This window comes from Chiloscyllium punctatum, chromosome 48 (assembly GCF_047496795.1).
Source record: "Chiloscyllium punctatum isolate Juve2018m chromosome 48, sChiPun1.3, whole genome shotgun sequence".
NCBI classification, from domain to species: Eukaryota; Metazoa; Chordata; class Chondrichthyes; order Orectolobiformes; family Hemiscylliidae; genus Chiloscyllium; species Chiloscyllium punctatum.
Genome location: NC_092786.1, coordinates 49,256,654 through 49,277,118, shown reverse-complemented (window position 1 = coordinate 49,277,118; position 20,465 = coordinate 49,256,654). Strand labels below are relative to the sequence as shown.

The following is a 20,465-nucleotide window of genomic DNA, read 5'->3' as shown; positions in this document are numbered from 1 at the left end:
TTATGTTGAAGTCTTGAAGTAGGTCATGAGCCTTTGACTTTCTCATTCATACATAAATGATATTAGATTAGATTAGATTTATTGTCACATGTAACCGAAATACAGTGCAAAGTATTGTTTCACAAAGAGACACCAGTCCCCACTCCCATCTTGGATCTCTGATTATATTACATGAAATTACAGCAAGAGCTAAGGTATTTCTGGTTCAGCAGCTCGTCTTTTCTGTTTTCTTCGCAGTGCCCAGTTGTTTGTCTAATGGTTTAGTCCCACTCCTCATCCGATGCTCGTTCAGACAATGCTGGTGGACATTGGCTGGGGTCTTGGTTAAGGCTCTTCTTCCACCGCCGGTGGGGCCCAGTGTCTTACAGGCAGATGCCAGGAGGCTTTTGATTAAAACTGGCGATTCCAGCTTGCCAACTGGATCTTCTGGACAGCAAAACTCCAGTGATTTATTCAACGCTTTGTCAATATGACCGCAGCTTAGATGGAGTGTTGCCAGGCAGCCATCTTGAACAAGTACAGGCAGGTGAACACTTGATGCCTAGCACTGTGGGGAGTGTCTTTATTGCTAAATCAAAGTATGAATATAATTATTGACAATTAATCACAAAGTCTGTGCTAAATCTAGCTGGGGAGGGGATTGGGATGCTGGTGGTGGGATATTGCAGTTGAGCTGCTGATATTTGGGTGAAATGTGAAGTCTCAACGACTCATTCAGACCTGTCTTAGTAAATACTCTTGCCTGTCATTATGTCCTGTAGTAACATATACATTAAAAGATTCAACGTCGCATCTTGGAAGAGCAACAGGAGAGATCTTTTCTACACCGCCCAGACAACCTACCCAATCCGGTTTCTGATCATCATTTTACCGTCAAACAACATTTTTTTTCTTCAGTGGGTGCTCATTGTCCTCAAACTAGCTGCCGCACTTCTTACGTAGCAACAGTGACTAAGTCATCAGAGAGAAGTATAATTGGCTGTAGAACCGTTGGCACGTTCACGAGGTTGTCAAAGGCGCTACATAAATGCAAGTTCTTTCCCCCACCCACTCCAGGACTTACCCAACCAAACTGCGACTCAATAGCCAAAGTGCTTTAGGTTTGTTTTCTTTTAAATTGTGATTTGTTTTTGAATTCATCAATTTTCTGAGTTGCAAAGAAAGCACTTTGGGTCAGCCAGTCGGATTTAATTCTTTTGATGGAATGCAACTAGAGTCTCCGCCTCCTCTTCAGAAACTTTAAATTTGCTGGGACCGTGAGTAGTTCCTCTCAAACCACCAGCACCCCCTCATATTGCAGGCTGCACCCCACGGTCTCCCCAAACTGCTCCTTGGTTTACTCTACCTGGTCATTGAAGAATGAAGGACACATTGATGCGATGGAAGTTGCCCATAATCTGCTTCATCTGGCAGCTAGCAATGATTATCCTCTTCGGGGTCTTCATTCGATACGATGAGGAAGCCAACGCTCATTGGAATGTCATCAGAAGAATTCGGAATATCACCAGCGCGTTGGAAAACGATTTCTACTTCAGGTACCCCAGTAAGTACAGTGTCATTCTTACACTTGACTGCTCTCCCTTAACTGGTCCATTCAATCTCCAACTCAGGTCCAAATACCCTCGTCCACTTTGTTATTAATCCATTGTCTATCTTCACCTTCCCAGAAATAGAGTTTGAACAATTCAATAAAAATATGCAACTGCTGGAGAGGGATTCGAGACAAGGAAATGCCCCAGATGTACCTCTTACATCCCTGGTAAACGCTCCTTTTGAGAATGCTGGAGAAACTCGGCAGGTCTGGCTGCATCTGTGGAGAGACAAACGTTTCGTGTCTGGTCTGACTGCTCTTCCGAACAGTTTCTCCAGCATTATCTGTTTGTTTCAGGTTTCCAGCATCTGCATTATCTTGACTTTGTCTCTATTTGTAATATTACACCACAGCAGAGCAGGGAGTTACCAGGCTCTGTCCTTGGATTGTAGTCAAGGCCTTGTTTGGTGGTTTGAATTTCTATAATTAGGTTCAGAGCCACAGGCAAGAGAAGGAGAAATCTCAGTATGCTCTCTAATCTTAATGGTTCAAATGGACCTGTTGTGTAATTGCAGTCTTGGCTATCTGCATTTCTGTCCAGTTTAATTTTGTGTATATTTTAATGTTATGTTTTGATGCTCATTGAGTGGCTTCTATGATTTGGTTTCTGATATATTTTCTCCTTAAGGCTGCCAGAGGTTTAAGGTGAGGAGTAAGTGGTTTAGAGGAGATCTGATGAAAAGCTTTTCTACCCAGAGGGTGGTCGATAGGTGGAACATGTCACCTGAGAGGGTGGTGGAGGCAGCTACTCTCACAGCATTTAAGAAGGTTCTGGATGGGTACTCAAAGTGCAAGGACATAATAGGCTATTGACCAAGTGCAGATAAATGGGATTAGAGTTTGTGGGTTGGCTATGACATGGTGGGCTGAAGGACGTGTTTCTCTGACACTCCGGAGAGATTTGAACACAAAGGAGAAAATGAGGACTGCAGATGCTGGAGAATCAGAGTCGAAAAGTGTGGTGCTGGAAAAGTACAGAAGGTTGGACAGCATCCGAGGAGCAGGAGAGTCGACGTTTCAGGCTTTAATGGCTTATGCCCGAAACGTCTTCTGCTCCTCGGAGGCTGCCTGTCCTGCTGTGCTTTTCCAGCACCACACTTTTTGAATTCGAACACAAAAGATTTGATTTGGAATCTGAGAAACTGGGAGGGCACTGTGGAAATGAGTACTGAGGGAGAGAAACTTGGTGGTGAGCGGGATATGGTAGGCAACAGTTTTAATGAACTGATGCAGGGTGAAAGATGGGATTTGGACCAAGGCAGTATTAGAATAGTGGACCCTGGAGGTGCTACAGGCACATTTGAAGAATTTGACTGTAAAAGTGCTAAAACATGGGGGTTCTGTGGAAGTGGAAGTAGGGCAGTCATTGTTCTGAAAGATTTGAGATATCAGAGAGGGACAGAGACTCCATGGCAAAGGCAAGAATGCACACTAAAACACCATTGAATGCTCTGAGTACAAGGCAGGACATGACATGTGGAAGGCAGAGCAGGGTCAAAGGCAAAAAGCATCACTGAGTAAAGGAAATAGCAAGATACACTGAGAAAGAATATGACAGAGAAAGGCAATGTCAGGAAGAAACAGGCCAGGGACTGCAAGAAGCATCACCAAATGTACACCCTTAAAAAGAAATCAAGGCAAGAAGGGGAGGCGTGGGGGGAGACAGTGTAACAGAAAATGCCACAGAATGTTAGTGTTCATAATCAAATAGACAAAATGACAAGGAGAGGAAGGAGAAATGGGAGAAGGAGCAAGGTACAGATAACGTAGAGGGAGCATTAGAGAAAGAGCGAGGCTGTCTGAGAGGGTGATATCAATAGACAATTGGATAGAAGGAGAGAGTGAAAGTAAGAGATCAGAAAATAGTGGAATTGTTTTTAGCAACTGTTAAACTTGCTTTAAATTACAGCAATCAAGTAATTCCATTTTGGAATATGACCTAAGACTTTGCTGTGGTTTGAACAAATTGTGTTTTGGAACAAATTCTGCTTTGGAAGATCAGTGAGATGGTCCATGTCTTTTTCTAAAGTAGGAAACCGTGTCTGCCACCATTCCTTATGTCACAGTTACATTCGTTTAATTTGCTTCAACACACCTTTATAGCCGACCCAATCACATTTTCTGTTCCAACCCATTTAATCACTTGAGGCAATGGTCTGTTAAATTACTTCCTCATCCTGAACTCTAATCAAAGATCTGACAAATTGATGTATGTCTGAAGGGTATGCATGACTCAACATAATGCTCTCAACTTGGAGGGTGCTCTTGTGTTGCAGTGGTAGTGTCCCTACATCTGAGCCAGGAGACCAAGCTTTAAATCCCATCTGCTTCAGACCTGTCATAGTATTTCTGAACAGGTTAATTAGGAAATAGCTGTTCTCAGATTGAAATTGGACAACTCAAACACTCCTAAAATTAGATGTTAGCATATGATCTTGGTAGACTCTCTAATACAGCTATCTTTTGGATGAAATATTAATTCATGGCCCAGTTTGCCTTCTCAGATGGATGTCAGAGATGCCAAGCTAACATTCAAAGTGGAATGAGTTCCCCATGGTGTCCAGGCTAAGCTTTATCCCTCCACTGTCATCACATGCTCTCTGTGAGATCTTGCTGCATGTAAGTTAGCTGCCCTTCAGTCTGCAAAGATGCTGTGAAGATATTTCTTTTGCCATCAGCATTATACAGCTGCAGACAGTGACTGTAGAGTTGCAGATCATTTTCTGAAGTTGGGGTTGGGGGTGGGGGTGGAGCATTATAAAGAGCTTGAATTGGAATTCAGATCATTCCTTTGCTTTGATTTCAGGTTTCCAAGATGTCCACGTGATGGTTTTTGTGGGATTCGGGTTCCTGATGACCTTCCTGAAGAGATACGGATTTGGAAGTGTCGGATTCAACTTCCTCATTGCTTCATTTAGCATCCAATGGGCTCTGCTGATGCAGGGCTGGTTTCACTCCTTAGACTTCAGCGATGGGAAAATCAAAATTGGTTTGGAAAGGTAAGTGATGAAAGCTGATCGCCAGGCAGGCAACTGTGAGCTTGAAGTTTTTGAGAAAGATGGTCAAGAGTGTGGTCTGTAAATGCATAGAAAAATATAGACAGGACCCAAAAAATGCCAGCTTCAGTTTCCGTGTCCCAAGTTTTGATGGGGACAAACAGGAGTCTGGATCCAAAGTGAAAACAGGAATGTCAATGAGCAAATTAAATAAAAGACTGTGGCCAATTAAAAAATGATCCATATTCCTGTCTGGATCAGACATGAGCCCGTGCTGTGCAAAAGTGATTATCATTGTGTCTGTTTTAACCCATAAATTGGAAGCAATGATTTAGACCCTGGTCACATCTCAGTTGGGAAACTAATGGGGAGAAATGATTTGCTGCTGATGTGGGAAAAGAAGCCAAAATTTGAAATCAGTGTTATCAATAGAAAAAGTAAAAATCCTCATCTAATATTTAATTGGAAGTATTCAGAATCTAAGTTGAGTATGTACTTAACCAAAAAAAACCCCAAAGAACTGTGGATGCTGGAAATCCAGAAACAAAAGCATAAGCTGCTGGAGAAACTCAGCAAGTCGGGCAACATCTGTGGAGAGAAAGTAGAGTTAACGTTTCAGGTCCAGTGGACCTGAAATGTCAACTCTGCTTTTTCTCCAGAGATGCTCAGATCTGCTGAGTTTTTCCAGCAACTTATGCTTTTGTTTTTGTGCATGTACTTAGCAGTTTGGTGTCCAGAGAGCAGAGTAAGAAGGAGTTTGATGACTTTAGCAAATCTTAGTGATGGTCTTGAGGTGCAATTGTAGTGTCCACATCTCTGAGCCAGTGTTCAAGCCCCACCAGCTCCAGAGGTATGAGTATCAACATTTCTGAACATGTTAATTAGAAAATATCTGTGTTTGAATGGGCAACCTGGTTTTCCAGACAGGAACAATGTCATATTTTTCCATCCAGCAGGGGGCAAGGCAGCCCTCCATCAGACAGTAATTCCATTGACCATATCAGAGATAGACTGCAGCATCTTACAAGCTGTAGTTTTTATTCCGTGAGTTCAAATGTAGTGTTTCTGAAATTCACCTCCGCTGACAATCAGTTGTCCTCCTGCTATTTTACAGGTCAGATTGGCTGATCTAAAATCAAAAATTTCTCCTCTTTGCATATGACATAGGGATGTGTTACCCATCCATCATTCCCTTTGAATTGAGTGACTGTGATGCAATTTAGGAGTCAGTGATGTTATTATGGGCCTACAGTGTAGACAAAGAAAGGATGGCAGATTTCCTTCCCTAACCGGCATTAATTCACCTTTACTGTGACCAGTGATGTATTCCCCATTTATAAAGGCGCCAGAGATGGAGAGGCCCATTGGACTATTCTCTCATTAGAGAGAGATGACTAGTGGTGAGGTGTGTAACCTGAGGGTCACCACTTCTCAAGCAAGGGATGAGATTGAGAAGGTATAACTTTCACATGACCTTAGCTGGTGTGGGTTGGTTTGCTCAGTTGGCTGAATGACTAGTTTACAATTCAGAGTGATATCAACAGCATCAGTTCAATTTCCACACTGACTGAGGTTAACACAACAGACTGTAATTCTCAATCACACCCCTTACATGAAGTATGGTGACTCTCAGGTTAAATCACCATCAGCTGTCTCTCTCTCTCTCTGAATTTTTATCTGTATTCCCAGATTATTGTTGAAATTTAATTTTTACCACCTACCAAAGTGTGATTTGATCTGGTGCCAAAGCACTAGCTTGGATCTCAAGATTTCTAGTTTTGTAACCTTATAATTTATATCACCATTGTCCATTGGGTTCCTGATCCCAAGTGGTGTGTGGTTTGTCAGCTGGTTTAGTAAGCCACTCAGTTCACGGGCAATGAGGGATATGCAACAAATTCTGGCCTTGCCAATGATGGTCATGTCGCCATGAATTAATTTTTTTTTAAAATCAGTCCCCTATGTATGCAGTAGTCATTTCTAGACTACAGTTCTAAGTAACACTTTGCAGACGACCTTTTGCAGCTTTACAGAGGCTGGTTTGAAGGTGAGACTAATTCCTGCCCATGTTCAATTCAAGAGGTTTCCCGTTAAAACTAAACTGCTTTCTATCAACACCCATTTTATGATGGAAGGGAGTGGTTGTGTGAGCATTGAAAATTTCCTTGTAGGATCCAAAGTCCACCACTAGGCGGAGACAGCACCCAAGATTCTATTCACCGATTCCTCTCTGAAAGACTGGTGGTTTTCATTCATATTCGCACTCCAGAATCAGATCACCCAAATGATTACACACAACGTTTTTGAATTTGGAAACCACAAATGGTTTCCATGAACCACACAAAGGATGGATGGCCATCAAGTCATTGTGAATTTAGACAGCCACTTCTCAAACTAGTAGCTCAAGGTGCCTCAAGAACTGCACTGGCATTGGTGAATGAATATTGGGAAGTGCTGGGCAGGTTATAGAGATGCTGCATTTTGGCGTTGGCAATAAAAGTCCATGTATTATGGCTGGTTGATTTTGGTTTTGGTTTCCACATTTAAAGAAAGCACTCCTAAGGTATAGCAGGCAAGTTGTTGATCCCTGCTGACTTCACAGTTGGCCAAAGGGTGGCTGCAGTAGATGCTAGACTAGTCTATTAGAAATAGAACTTCTGCTACTCTGTGACTTAGCCCAGGCTGGAAACATGAATTCAGAGATTTATTTTACAGTTGTTCCATGATTTTATTATTTTCAGCAAAATAAGATGCAGTCACTATCTATAAAGCTATGTCTGCATTGTATGCGGTTTGTCTCTGTATGGACTCCACCCAATTTCACTGTATACTGTTAGATTACATTGCATGCTGCCCTCTGCTCTTTCTGATTTTGGAAATCTAAAGCATTACTGAAACCCATGACAGAGCTTGTATGAGGCAGAGAGCAAGATAGGTAACAAGGAAAATAAATCAGTAATGTGGAAGGAGTGATGGATTGAAAGAGAAAGAGAGAGAGAGAGACAGATGAACAGAGAGAAAGTCTTTACTCTCTGGGTCTGGCAGTATCTGTGGAAGGAGAAACAAAATTAACATTCTGAAGAAGGGCCACTGGACTCAAAACACAAATTCTGTTTCCATTCCACAGATTCTGCCAGATCTACTGAGGTTCTTCAGCAACTTCTGGTTATTGTTTCAGATTTCCAGCATCCACAATTCTTTGTGTCATTTCATTAGTTTCCAGAATTCTATTTCCCCGGGAGAGGACTGGAGGCAGGGTCATTGAATATTGGGGTGGGCAGGAAAGAGGAGTTGAGGTTACAATCTGCTACGATCTTCACTCATGCACCTAATTCATGTGTTCATATTGAGAGAGAACTGTAAACTGATGGGAGAAATGGGAAGACAGTGTAAGAGACAGAAAGCAGAAGCTACAGATGGAAAGCCAGGGTGAAATGACGAGTTAGAAAGGAGACCAAGGGAGCTGTTCGACAGAAAGGGAAAGAGATTGACCAAACTAAAGTGGGCAGCAACGTTGAAGGTTGGAAATAATTGCTGGTGATGTACGTGTTTGTCAAATTCAATTCTCAACCTGCTTTACTGGTAACAATCCAGACTTTATTAAGAGATGTAGCAGAAAGAGGATTTTGAGGCGATCGTGTTAAACATTCATTCAATAGCTTCTGCAATCTCTGGTTCTTGGATGCAGAGGCTTGGCCTGTGGCCATTGGTAAAACATGGTGAATAGTTTACCCTGTCCCAATACAGCCCTGATGTATCTGTGCCTTTACGCTATCTTGTTCCTCTCTTTCCCAGTCTGATAAATGCTGATTTCTCTGCTGCCTCAGTGGCAATCGCATTTGGAGCTGTTATTGGAAAAGTGAGTCCAATCCAACTGCTGATCATGTCACTGTTTCAAGTAACTCTGTATGCAGTGAACGAATTTATCATCCTGACCGTTTTAGGGGTGAGTTATCTTACCTTATAATTTTCTATTTTGTTTTAATTCGTTCGTGGGATGTTGGCATCACTGTGCAGACCAGCATGCATTGCTCATCCCTAATTGCACAGAGGGCTGTTTAGAGTCAACCACATTGTGGGTCTGGAGTTACATGTAGGCCGGGACAGCAGTTTGCCTCCTTATAGGGCATGAGTGAACCAGATGGGTTTTTCCTGACAACAAACAGCGTCGTCCTTAGATAGTTAAATCCAGATTTTAATTTTTATTGAATTCAAATTGCACCATGGTGGGCTTCCAACCCGGGTCCCAGGAAAATTACCTTAGCCTCTGGATTAATATTTTGGACTGATTATCCTTTAATTAATTATCTAGGCCATCACTTACCCTTGTCTTTCCTGTCACAAGTGACACTGCAGGAACCAATTGAAGATTTTGATCAGGGTATGAGAAATGTTGGAACATGTAACAATTATTAGAGGAAATCAGCTGTCTGCCAGACTGGCTCTAAGGACCAAGCATTGCCCTCAATCTCATCTGTCTCTAGAAACCCATTTCATTGAATGAGATTCATCGCAGCATGGGCTCTGCTCAGTTTCATTGTACATAGTTCGATTACATTGCATGCTGCTCTTTGCTCATTTTGTACCTGGGACAGCTGCGGTGTCTGCTTCAGTGTCCTTCTGCACAAATTCTATTTGCAGAGTTTCCTAGCTTTGGGTCAGCCAATATGTTTATTTAAGGCTACAATTAGGTCTCATTAAGAAAACTCACCCACATTTTGCAGCCCATCCCACCTTACTGGCAAATATGGAGGTAGCCTTTCTGTGGGGAAAGGGGTCATTAAGCTCAGAGGCTCCATCCCCCAAAGAGAGAGGGCTACCAACAGCAAAGGCTGTCCCAAAGTCTGCGGCTGGAGGGACTTTCCCTCTCTTCTGAAGGGCCTGATTCCTTGGCATTTTATGAAATTTATTTATTCTCACTGCCCCCAAGAGGGTCTGAATTTTGAAGGGCCCTCACATTCTCCAATCTACCTCAGGTGCCACCTTCACTCTTGTTGGGACTGTCGAGCTCCCTGTGATTTGGTCAGCAGCATTGGGAACCTACCTAGTGCTCTTAACTATTCAGTGAACATTGAGGTGGCGAACTAGGCATATTCTTCCAGTAAATCTGCTCTCCAGGTCTGCTCCCTACAGGGGGGGGGCAGCATTGGATCAGATGCTGGGATCCCAAAACCCACAAGGAAGCCCTGCCTAATTATTTTTCAATTGGCATATTTCTTTGAAAATCCCTTCTCCCTAGTTGCTCGATTTGTAACTTGTGTCTACTGGTGTTTCAGCTCTTCATCGAAAGGAACAAAAAAAAACCCTGGTTTTCCTAAAGGCCTATTTTCTGAATGAAATATCTAGAAACTAATGACAAGGAAGGTACAAGATGGACCTTTAATCCTCGTCTTCAAATTTATTGCAATTTTTGTCTGCTTTTCCCTCTCATGCTCTCCAACATTAGGCTTTCCCTTGTACTACTAAACCATTGGTGTCATAGTCCCTAAGCTCTAGAATTTCAGCATCAAATCCTAAAGCTCAAAGAACAATGTGTTTTGCACTCATGTGTTTATCTGACTGTTTTGGACTCAAACTCCTAAGTCTTAAACTCATTCTGTGAATCCTGTTTGAATCCAAATTGAACTTTACAGTTCACATCTGACCAGTCATTGATGTTGCTACCTCTCATTTCTGATAGATTGACCTCTCATGTTCCTACTTCTCTTTACTGCTATTAAAACCCTCATCAGCATTTTCATAGAATCATACAACCCCGAGAATGTGAAAGCAGGCCATTCAGCCCACCAAATCCACACAAACCCTCCGAAGAGCATCCAAACCCTGCCCCCCTCCATCGTATCCTTGCATTTTCCATGAGTGATGCACCTGGTCTGCACATCTCTGAACAATACGGGATCATTTAGCTTGGCCAATCCAGCCTGACCTGCAAATTTGTGGACTGTGGGAGGAAACTGGAGCACCTGGCAGAAACCCATGCAGACGTGGGGACAATGTGCCAGCTCCACATACATAGTTGCCCGATGGGGAAATCGAACCTTCCTGGCACTGAGGCAGTAGTGCTAACCCACTGAGCCACCTTCATGGCTCATTCCTATAGTGACCTTTTCACGGTAGTCAGTTGAGATACCTGCAGCCCATTTTCAGCCCCACCCTATACAAATGCCTGTTAGTGTTGCACACATTTTGGATTTGATCTCTTAAGGAGATCTAGAGTGATGGTTCTTGTTTTAGTTAAGATCCAAACTTTTGGGAAACTGAGGAGAAGAAGCTTTCCCATAAGTCAATAAACAACAAACACTTAACATGGAGTTTCTCAAATCTCTTTCTCTCCAAGGCTAAAGATGCTGGTGGTGCAATGGTTATCCATGTTTTTGGTGCTTATTTTGGACTGACAATCACACGTATCCTATACAGGACAAATTTGGATCAAACGAAGAATGAGTCAGTTTACCACTCTGACCTCTTTGCCATGATTGGTGAGTGTTTTGTCCATTTAGTCTTGAGAATGCTAGCTGTCAGTTCTTGGCTCATCACCAAGACTACAAAGAGGACCAGAGAGGAGTTTGGTGGAGCAGTTCTGTCTGGTTGAGTTTTTAAAAGCGTTAATTCATCGTAGGTGAAGGGAGGGATAACTTACTGCACAGTTCTGAGGCGCAGAAAGAGGACTTCAACAGTTTCCTAATTTCCCCTTCCCCCACCTCACCCATTCCAAACTTCCAACTCAGCACTGTCCCCATGACTTGTCCTACCTGCCTATCTTCTTTTCCACCTATCCACTCCACCCTCCTCCCTGACCTATCGCCTTCATCCCCTCCCCCACTCACCCATTGTACTCTATGCTACTTTCTCCCCACCCCCACCCTCCTCTCATTTATCTCTCCACTCTTCAGGCACTCTGTCTTTATTCCTGATGAAGGACTTTTGCCCGAAACATCGATTTTACTGCTCCTCAGATGCTGCCTGAACTGCTGTGCTCTTCCAGCACCTCTAATCCAGAATCTGGTTTCCAGCATCTGCAGTCATTGTCTTTACCTATGGTGAGTTTATTGCAGGGAGGTATTGCAGATAAAAACAAATGTTTCTACTTGTTTGCTGTGGATAATCTGTTCTTGCTCATTAATTGTCTTTAGTTATTAGCCATCCAGAAGGTGAAGGTTTAATCACTGTATCCTCACAATTTCTCTGTGAGCCTCCCACTAAGATATGAAGCAACAACCCTTGGAAGATTCCTAAATGTTTAGAAAAACTGAAAGCCATAACTTTCTGGATCAAATATCAGTGACCAATTAATAAAATCTTTTTAGGAATGATGGACTTCAGGATTACAAGCCCTAATTCTTTTCGCTTTGCTAAGTGAAGCCCCAATTGTTTCTTGTGAAGCGTTCAACAAGGCATAGTTATAGTGTATCAGGAATCTGTTGGAACATAATTTGCAGCTATGTTCAATATTCCATCAGTTTTTTTTCTTATGTGGGGCATCGATCCTGCAGGTAAGGTTAACATCTGATGCCCATTTCAGAGGACATCTAAGTGAGATAACCAGGTTCCTGTGGACCATGTAGACCAGACCAGGTAAGAATGGCATGTTTATTTCACTTAGTAAACCAGTTAGGTTTTCCCGGGCAGTGAAAGATTGTTCTTTGGTCACTGAGATTAATTTTCAATTCCAGAGCTATTAGTTGAATGTAATTTTCACCAGCTGCTGTGGTAGGAAATGAACCAGTGTCCACAGAGCAATAGCCTGGCTTCAGGATTACTAGTCTAGAGACATTACTACAATGCCACCGTAACTCCCTCCAAGTTATTAGTAATGTATTTTATGAAGTATTTCCAACAGAGAAACAGACCATTCAGCTCAACAGCTCCATGACAGAGTTTGTGTTCCATCAGAATCCTCTCATGCAGCACTCCCCATCACTTCTCCATCTAACTCCATCATCGTACCTTCCTATTATTTTCTCCCTCATATGTTTGTTTATATTTTCTTTTAAATCGTTAGGACTCGGAAGAAGGAGTAGGTCACTCTGTCCTTTGAGCCTATTAAACAGGTCATTAAATTATCTATGCTATTATCACGTGGTTGTGAGTTCCACATTCTAATCCAAACATAAAACTTCCCCGTATCTCATTCCAACTTTTAAGACGTGATTGCCAGCGCATTGTTCGCTTTTTATGGTCTGAGTAAATTGTGTTTTGTTTTGAATGACTTATGCATTTGTAGCTCCGGATCCTTCTGTTCCTTCACCCCATTTAGTTTTCAAGGAGCATGGGGCCTTCTTATTCTTTGTACAAGAAGGTAGCTAAAGGGGGTAAAGTCTGAAATGCCAAAAATGTAATAACCTGGATTTTGCCATCAGTAGTGAAAAGACTGCACACACTGCTGACCTTAAAGAAAGTTTCCTAAAGCGATTCTTATGATCGCCAGGGTGTGGTTTTCCCCTAAATGCAAATTAGTTTTATTCTGCTGTCAAGTCAAGGGAATCCAGGTGTTCATCAATATGATATTGTCAAGCAGGTTAAGCAGCCTTTTCACATGGACCACACCAAAGCATATGAATAATTAATTATATTTCACTTGCTATAAAATGTGTTCTGAGTAATATGAATATTTGAGTATTAGAAACTGAAGCATCATAAATGAACAAAATAACCTTAGAATTTTACGCAGAATAAAAGATGTAAAATTAGTTTTTCAGGGCCAATGAGTTTCTTCAACAGTAGTTATAACTTGAAATGCTGTTATCAGTACTTTGCTTTATTTACCAGAACAGAACTCTTTGGAGGTTTTTAACAGTGAAGTTATTGTGTAAGAGGAGTATTTCTTGTAAGTTCTGTGACTTCTAATTGTTTGCAGTCAGCTGGAAATCAGCAGTTTCTAGATTTTCACATTTAACTGTCCTTTTAGGGACTCCATGCATTACTATGGGTTTTGGAGCAGTAATGATGACAAATATTGACACTTTCATTGTACCTTCTACTACAACTTCCTCACTTACATCATGGTGAATTTAAGGACTTTCAAAGAGAAAGGGGAACTCCAATAAGGCAGAATATATGTTCAGGAAGCCCATACTTCAATAAGAAATTTTCATCTTTGACACTTTTCAATCACTCTAATCACTCTTTTAATGTAACTCTGCCAGATCTCATCATACACCATTTTCCTCTTGATGCATAATGCAAAAGTTAGATGAACTGAAAGATTTCATTGACAACTTGGGCAATCTCTAATTAATTTACATGACCAGTGAAGGCCTCTGAAGTTTTAACTAGCATCCAATTCAAAACACCAAAGAGATTTGTCCCTCAGTTTTGACAAAGTCCTGATTTGCCAATTGAAAACCTTGGGATGGCTTTTTGCTTGTGTGGGTGTCAGAGGTTGCACTGCTGTTATTGAAAGTGTGGCAATGTGGGGTTGGTGGGGATGCCTCTTTGATGGATAGTAGTATACTATGCTACAGTTTGTCAGTGTAGCCCTTTTGTTTCATCACTCATAGAATGTGGATGTTTGAGTGTTGCTGGCTGGTCAGCATCTATTGCCCATTCCTAGTTGCCTTTGACAAACTGGTGGTAGGTTTCTTGAACCACCTCAGTCCATGTGTTGTAGGTTGACCCATAATACCCTTAGGAAGGGAATTCTAGGATTTTGACCCAGTGACACTGAAGAAATGGCAAAGGTATGTCTGATTCAAGATGGTGAGTGGTTTGGAGGAGAAATTGGAGGTGGTGGTGTTCCCATTTTTCTACTCCCCTTGTCCTTCAAGATGGAAGTGGGGTGGGTTTGGAAGTTACTGTCTAAGGATCTTTGAGTTTCTGTAGTGTATCTTGTATATAGTACACTGCTGTTACTGAGTGTCAATGGTGTATTGGCTAATGTTTGTGGATGTAGTGCCAATCAGGCATATTATTTTTTCATGAATTGTGTCAAGCTTCTTGAGCATTGTTGAAGTTGCACTCATCCAGGCAAGTGAGGCATATTCCGTCACACTCCTGACTTGTGTCTTGTAGATCGTGGACAGGCTTTGGAGTGTCAGGAGGTGAGTTACTTCCTACTGTTTCCCCAGTCTCTGAACTGCTCTTGTAGCCACTGTGTTTATATGGTATGTCTAGTTCAGTTCCTGGTCAATGGCAATTCATAAAGTAGTGATGGTGGAGGATTTAGTGATGGTAATGCTGATGAATATCAAGGGGTTATGATTAGATTGTCTCTTATTAGAGATGGTAATTGTGTAATGTAAATGTTACTTGCCACTTTTCAGCCCAAGCCTGGTTATTGTCTACATTTTGTTGCATTTGGACATAGCTCCTCAGAAACTGAAGTAGTCCATGAGTGGAGCTGAACATTGTGTGCAATCTTCAGCGAACATTCCCACTTCTATCATTATGACAGAGGGAAGGTCTCTGATGAAACAGCTGAGATGTTTGGACCTAGGACACTACCCTGAGGTACTCTTGCAGACATGTCCTGGAGCTTGAGATGATTGACCTCCAACAATCACAACCATTTTCCTATGTGCGAGGCATGACTCCAATGTTCCCCGATACCCATTGACTTCAGTTTTACTTGGGCTCCTTGATTCCATACTTAGTCAAATGTGGCCATGACGTCAAGGACAGTCACTCTCACCTCACTACTAGAATTGAGCTGTTTTGTGTATGTTTGAACCATGGCTGTAATGAGGTCAGGAGCTGAGTGGCCCTGCCAGAAGCCAAACTGGGCATCACTGAGCAGGTTATTGCTGAGCAGGTGCTGTTTGATAGCCCTGTTGATGACCCCTTCCATTCACTTTACTGATGATCAAGAGTAGACTGATGGGGCGGTAATTGGCTGGGTTGGATTTGTACAGGGTATACCTTGGGAATTTTCTACATTGTCAGGTAGATGCCAGTGTTGTAACTGTACTGGATTAGCTTTGCTCAGGGTGCACATGTGCAGGAACTTGGGTCTTTAGTGCTATGGCCGGAATGTTGTCAGATCCCACGGCCTTTGCAATGTAGAGGGCATATTTCTGTGTCACACATCCTCTGTTATTTCTGTAAAAAGCCCAGGTCTCTCTTTCTCATGCCATTTTGTCAACCTTCCTGCCTCCCAATTTACCATTGAAAGGCTGGTAAAATTTAGCCCCACTTACCAGTTACTTCAACTGACCATGTTACGTGAGGTTCGGGTGAGAATACATCTCCTGGCTTTATTGTTCTTATGTTTAAAGCAGGCAAGCATCTGCAATTACTAACTCTGTAAGTCAGCACAAAACACAAATTATGGACAGTAATTGTTGGGGTTCAATTCAAAATGAAAATCACTAGTTATCCCTAATCATGACGTTTTCACTGAAATCTCAGAAACCATAGCTGGACAGCTCATCTTTGCTTGTGCAAGTTCTCAGCTTGGATTGAGGAATTAGTCAATAAGCTTTACCAAGTGAGTTTACCATCGGAGAAAATAGGGTGAATGACTCCAGATTAGATCCCCAAGTTTGGTTATGATCTGTTTAGAAACTACTAACTAGTTCATTAGGTTCGATGAAGTTTGGCAATCCCAAATCCTTAGCAACAGAATAATGCTCCAGGATTTGCCAACCGTAAACATTACCATAATGAATCAAAGTAAAATAACTTACAATATTAATCTCATACTCTAACATCCAACATTAGCATAAGGTAAATATGAATTAGCAAGCAGGCTGTGGTCAAATGCAATACCCTACATATTAAATGGCAGACTTTATCTTATATTTGTTAGCAGATCACCAAAGGTCAATGATCATTGAGGTAGAACAATTTTTGAATGTTTACTCATTCTTCAGAAGGATTTCTGCACTCTTGAAGGCTCCATTTCTGAACACCACTCCCAGTCTCTCAGTATTGGTGTGCCTGAACACCTGTGCACCTCCTGGTGATTTACCCTCATCTTTCAAGACTGATTTCCAAGACTGAGACATCAGTTTCTGCCTTCCCCATGGCTTCTCATGGTCCCACTCACCTGGAGCCAGTGAAAAGTATTGCTTTGCTGCCTGGAACCTCTTCTTTGACTTCTCTACCAGTCATATCTTCTGAGTGGTGGCTTTGCTGTTCTGTGTCTCTACCCCATTCTGGTTTGCTTGTTATCTTTTTCTCAAATAATTCCTGGGTACCTGGCTGCCACCTCTTCTGCTGATTCCCTTTTTATTGGACCTAGATTGGGTCTCATGACTCCTGGCTTTCACACCACACCAGTGTACTCCCAATGAACCAAGTGATCAGTCACTTGAAATGTATAAAGGGAAAGAAAACAGCCTCTGAGCAAAGGCTAAATGGCTGAAAATCCTACAATGAAATGTGAATGGGCCAAGATTCTTGGTGCATTGAGCAATCATTGTTTTCAACCTTCACCTGAGCAAACATCATTGGAGAATCAGGTAAGTTAGTTCCATAACAAGGCCGGAAAGGTATATTTCAAGTGTAGGCAGTTGGCAGCCAAATTCACGTAGAATGGAACTAGGAACATGGGAACACTAAACAGGAGTCCACCATTGCTCTTTTGAGCCTCTTCACCATTCAATAGATCATGGTTGGTAAAGTTATGGTTTCAAATCCACTCTCCTGCCTCCACATCCTCCACCAATAATCCCTATTTCTCTTGTGTATTAAAGTTCCATCTAACCTTGCCTCAAATAAATTCAGTGGCCTGTACTCAGGTGCCAGTTCTGCTTACAAACAGCCTCTCCCCAAATGCTTGACCAAAGCAGCTGTATAAACAGGAGATTTACAATGAGTTTCAGTAACTTGCTTTTAAAAGTACAGCAATTTCTCCCTCTGTTCAGTGCTGTAAAACATTCCTTTTTATCATTTCAGTCCACAATCAAAACATAGAAAAAAATAAAGAGACAGTCTTTGCATGCCTCCATCCTCGTAAAATGAAATATCATGTCAAAAAGACATCTCATCACACGATATGTGATACAAAAACCACAAAACCTGAAGTTTGTATCCCTTCATCCTTCATCCCACTTATATAACCTTCACATTTCTTATGCCTTTACCGTATTTCATCATCTTACACTTGGCACAATGCATCTGCAATTATATTGTCTTTTCCAGTAATGTGAATAAGTTTTACAATAAGTAGTGGTATAAATACCTAAATACCTCACGTTTTGTGTATTTAGTGAATACCACTGGATTATGATTGGTGCAGATTAATATTTCTCTGTTGCCATGTTGGACATAGACTTCAAAGTGCTGAAGGACAATAATAATTCCAAAGTCTTCTCTTCCACAGTAGAATACTTCTTCTGAAAAGTTTATCAGAGAAAGGTCCATTGACTTACTTACCTATTCCCTACTCACCATCCTGTATCAAGACTGCACCCACCCCAAAATCATCAATCACCCTTTTGAAAGGTCTGGAAAAAATCAAGAGTAGTCATTTATTCGGATTACCTTCAGCTTCTCAAGGGCAGCTTGGCATTCTGTTCACTAGACCATGTTTGCTTGCTCCTCCAACAAACACATTAATATTACAACTACAGTGCTGAAATTGTGCACAAATTTCCAATAAACCCTATACATTCCTAAAATTCACCAAAACATTTTTATCTGGGCTCAACCAACAAGGATGCTGTTTTATTGGTGCTGACACTCCTGTGACACGTCATGCCCGGCTACTGTATCATATCCAGGTGTATCTTTACAGATTACTTTCTGAGTTATTGTAGAAGGTCCTACCATTGTGCTTTCGCTAAATATGAGTACACATCATCTAACTGTCCCAGTATTTCTATGTTAGCTAATTGATTTGTATGATGTTTAAAGTTTGGGAGAAGATTTGTAGCTCGGGTGCTCGTTGTTGTGGTTCTGTTCACCGAGCTGGGAGTTTGTCTTGCAAACGTTTCGTCCCCTGTCTAGGTGACATCCTCAGTGCTTGGGAGCCTCCTGTGAAGCGCTTCTGTGCTGTTTCCTCCGGCATTTATAGTGGCCTGTCTATGCTGCTTCCGGTTGTCAGTTCCAGCTGTCCGGTATATTGGGTCCAGGTCGATGTGTTTGTTGACAGAGTCTGTGGATGAGTGCCATGCCTCTAGGAATTCCCTGGCTGTTCTCTGTAGAGAACAGAGAACAGCCAGGGAATTCCTAGAGGCATGGCACTCATCCACAGACTCTATCAACAAACACATCGACCTGGACCCAATATACCGGACAGCTGGAACTGACAACCGGAAGCGGCAGATTCAAATCACTATAAATGCCGGAGGAAACATCACAGAAGCACTTCACAGGAGGCTCCCAAGCACTGAGGATGTCACCTAGACAGGGGACGAAATGTTTGCAAGACAAATTGTATGATGTTTGTTTTGAAAACTGCCTACCTCTCTTTCCAATCTCTCTTATTGTCTCCGTCACCTTCCCTGCTCTTACCACCTGACATGCTAGCTTCTCCCTTTTCTTGTTCTCTGCGACAATAGCTTTTCAACATGTTTATGTGACATAACCCAACTCTTCTTCCTACAATATGATTTCGATCAGATAAATCATCTTACTCATTCTCCTAACCATGTATGATCCACTGACTTTCACTTTCAGAGATTCATCTTATAAAAGCAACAATACCAATACCCAATTTCCCATTTGAAACTTTCTAATTCCATTTGCCCAAAACTTTCATTTTCACTTGTGAAACTTCCAAATGCTCTACTGTAAGTCATGCCTTTAGAGTTTGGTACATCTCAGTAAGGTCTGTCCTATTAAAGTTGGATGGTCTCCAATTAAATGCATACCCTGCCATGTTGTTTTGGCATTGTGGGAGGAAATTTTCAGGCATCTTTATGTTGCATGTAGATTTTTTTTCATGGAATGGAAGTAGGACATTTGTAAACATTATCATTTAAGGACTTAAAGCAGAATTCAAAGTTGTGAGTCAGGCTTCAAGAACTTTTCAAAATAGAGGTTATGAGATAAGATGAGACAAATTAATTCTGGGTAATTTCAAATCAAGTCTTAGTCTAGAGAATGTTAGTAGGATCTTGATAAGTTCAAACAGATCTTCACAAAGGGAAGATGCGACAATTCAGTAGGAGGCAGATCAGCTGAGAAGTTTGATTGGGCTACATATACAAATCAGACCAGATGTATGCGTTTTAGAATTGAAAACCATGTTAAAACATGCTACTGTAGCAGAAGTGCTGAAGGAAAATTAGACGGCACGGTGGCACAGTAGTTAGCACTGCTGCTTCACAGCGCCTGAGACCTGGGTTCAATTCCCACCTCAGGCGACTCTCTGTGTGGAGTTTGCACATTCTCCCCGTGTCTGCATGGGTTTCCTCCGGGTGCTCCGGTTTCCTCCCACAGTCCAAAAATGTGTAGGTTAGGTGAATTGGCCATGCTAAATTGCCTGTAGTGTTAGGTGAAGGAGTAAATGTAGGTGAATGGGTCTGGGTGGATTATGTTTCAGCGGGTCGGTATGGACTTGTTGGGCTGAAGGGCCTGTTTCCACACTGTAATTAATCTAAAAAAAACATGTAAAATATTAACTTGGATATTTCAGTTGGTGTTGATTTAGTGGGGAGGATTGGATTGGGTCACATTGTGAGTGCCAGTGGGATTGGAATACTTTTGGGTCTTTAGGGAATCTGGTTGACATGACTCTGAGGTTTCTAAGGAATCGGTGAGGAGGTGTAGTAATACAGGGGCGGTGGTGAGCCAGGAAGAGTGTTTAGTAGTTAGCCAGGAGTCAGACTAGGTGTTTCATCCTTTAATTTTTCCTGGGTATTGATTACGTTCAATTGAATCTGAATCCTGTGACTTCAAAGGATTCCTTTGGAGGATTCTGGATGCAAGAGAATTACCCATCAGAAGCTTCGACTTTGTGAGCAAGTTCCATGGAGTCAGCTGAATCCAGG

The 20,465-nt window shown here is 41.9% G+C and overlaps 1 protein-coding gene across 1 annotated transcript in view; it reads left to right on the top strand.

Annotated features, from left to right (window-relative positions):
* Positions 1-1,235: 1,235 nt before the first annotated feature.
* rhcgb (Rh family, C glycoprotein b) overlaps positions 1,236-20,465 on the top strand; it is a 34,471-nt gene continuing 15,241 nt past the window's right edge. Inside the window, exons 1-4 of the mRNA XM_072565175.1 lie at positions 1,236-1,543; positions 4,398-4,590; positions 8,383-8,533; positions 10,925-11,066. Coding sequence (XP_072421276.1) covers positions 1,360-1,543; positions 4,398-4,590; positions 8,383-8,533; positions 10,925-11,066 — 670 coding nt within the window. The 5' untranslated portion in view covers positions 1,236-1,359. The remainder of the gene's footprint in view (positions 1,544-4,397; positions 4,591-8,382; positions 8,534-10,924; positions 11,067-20,465) is intronic.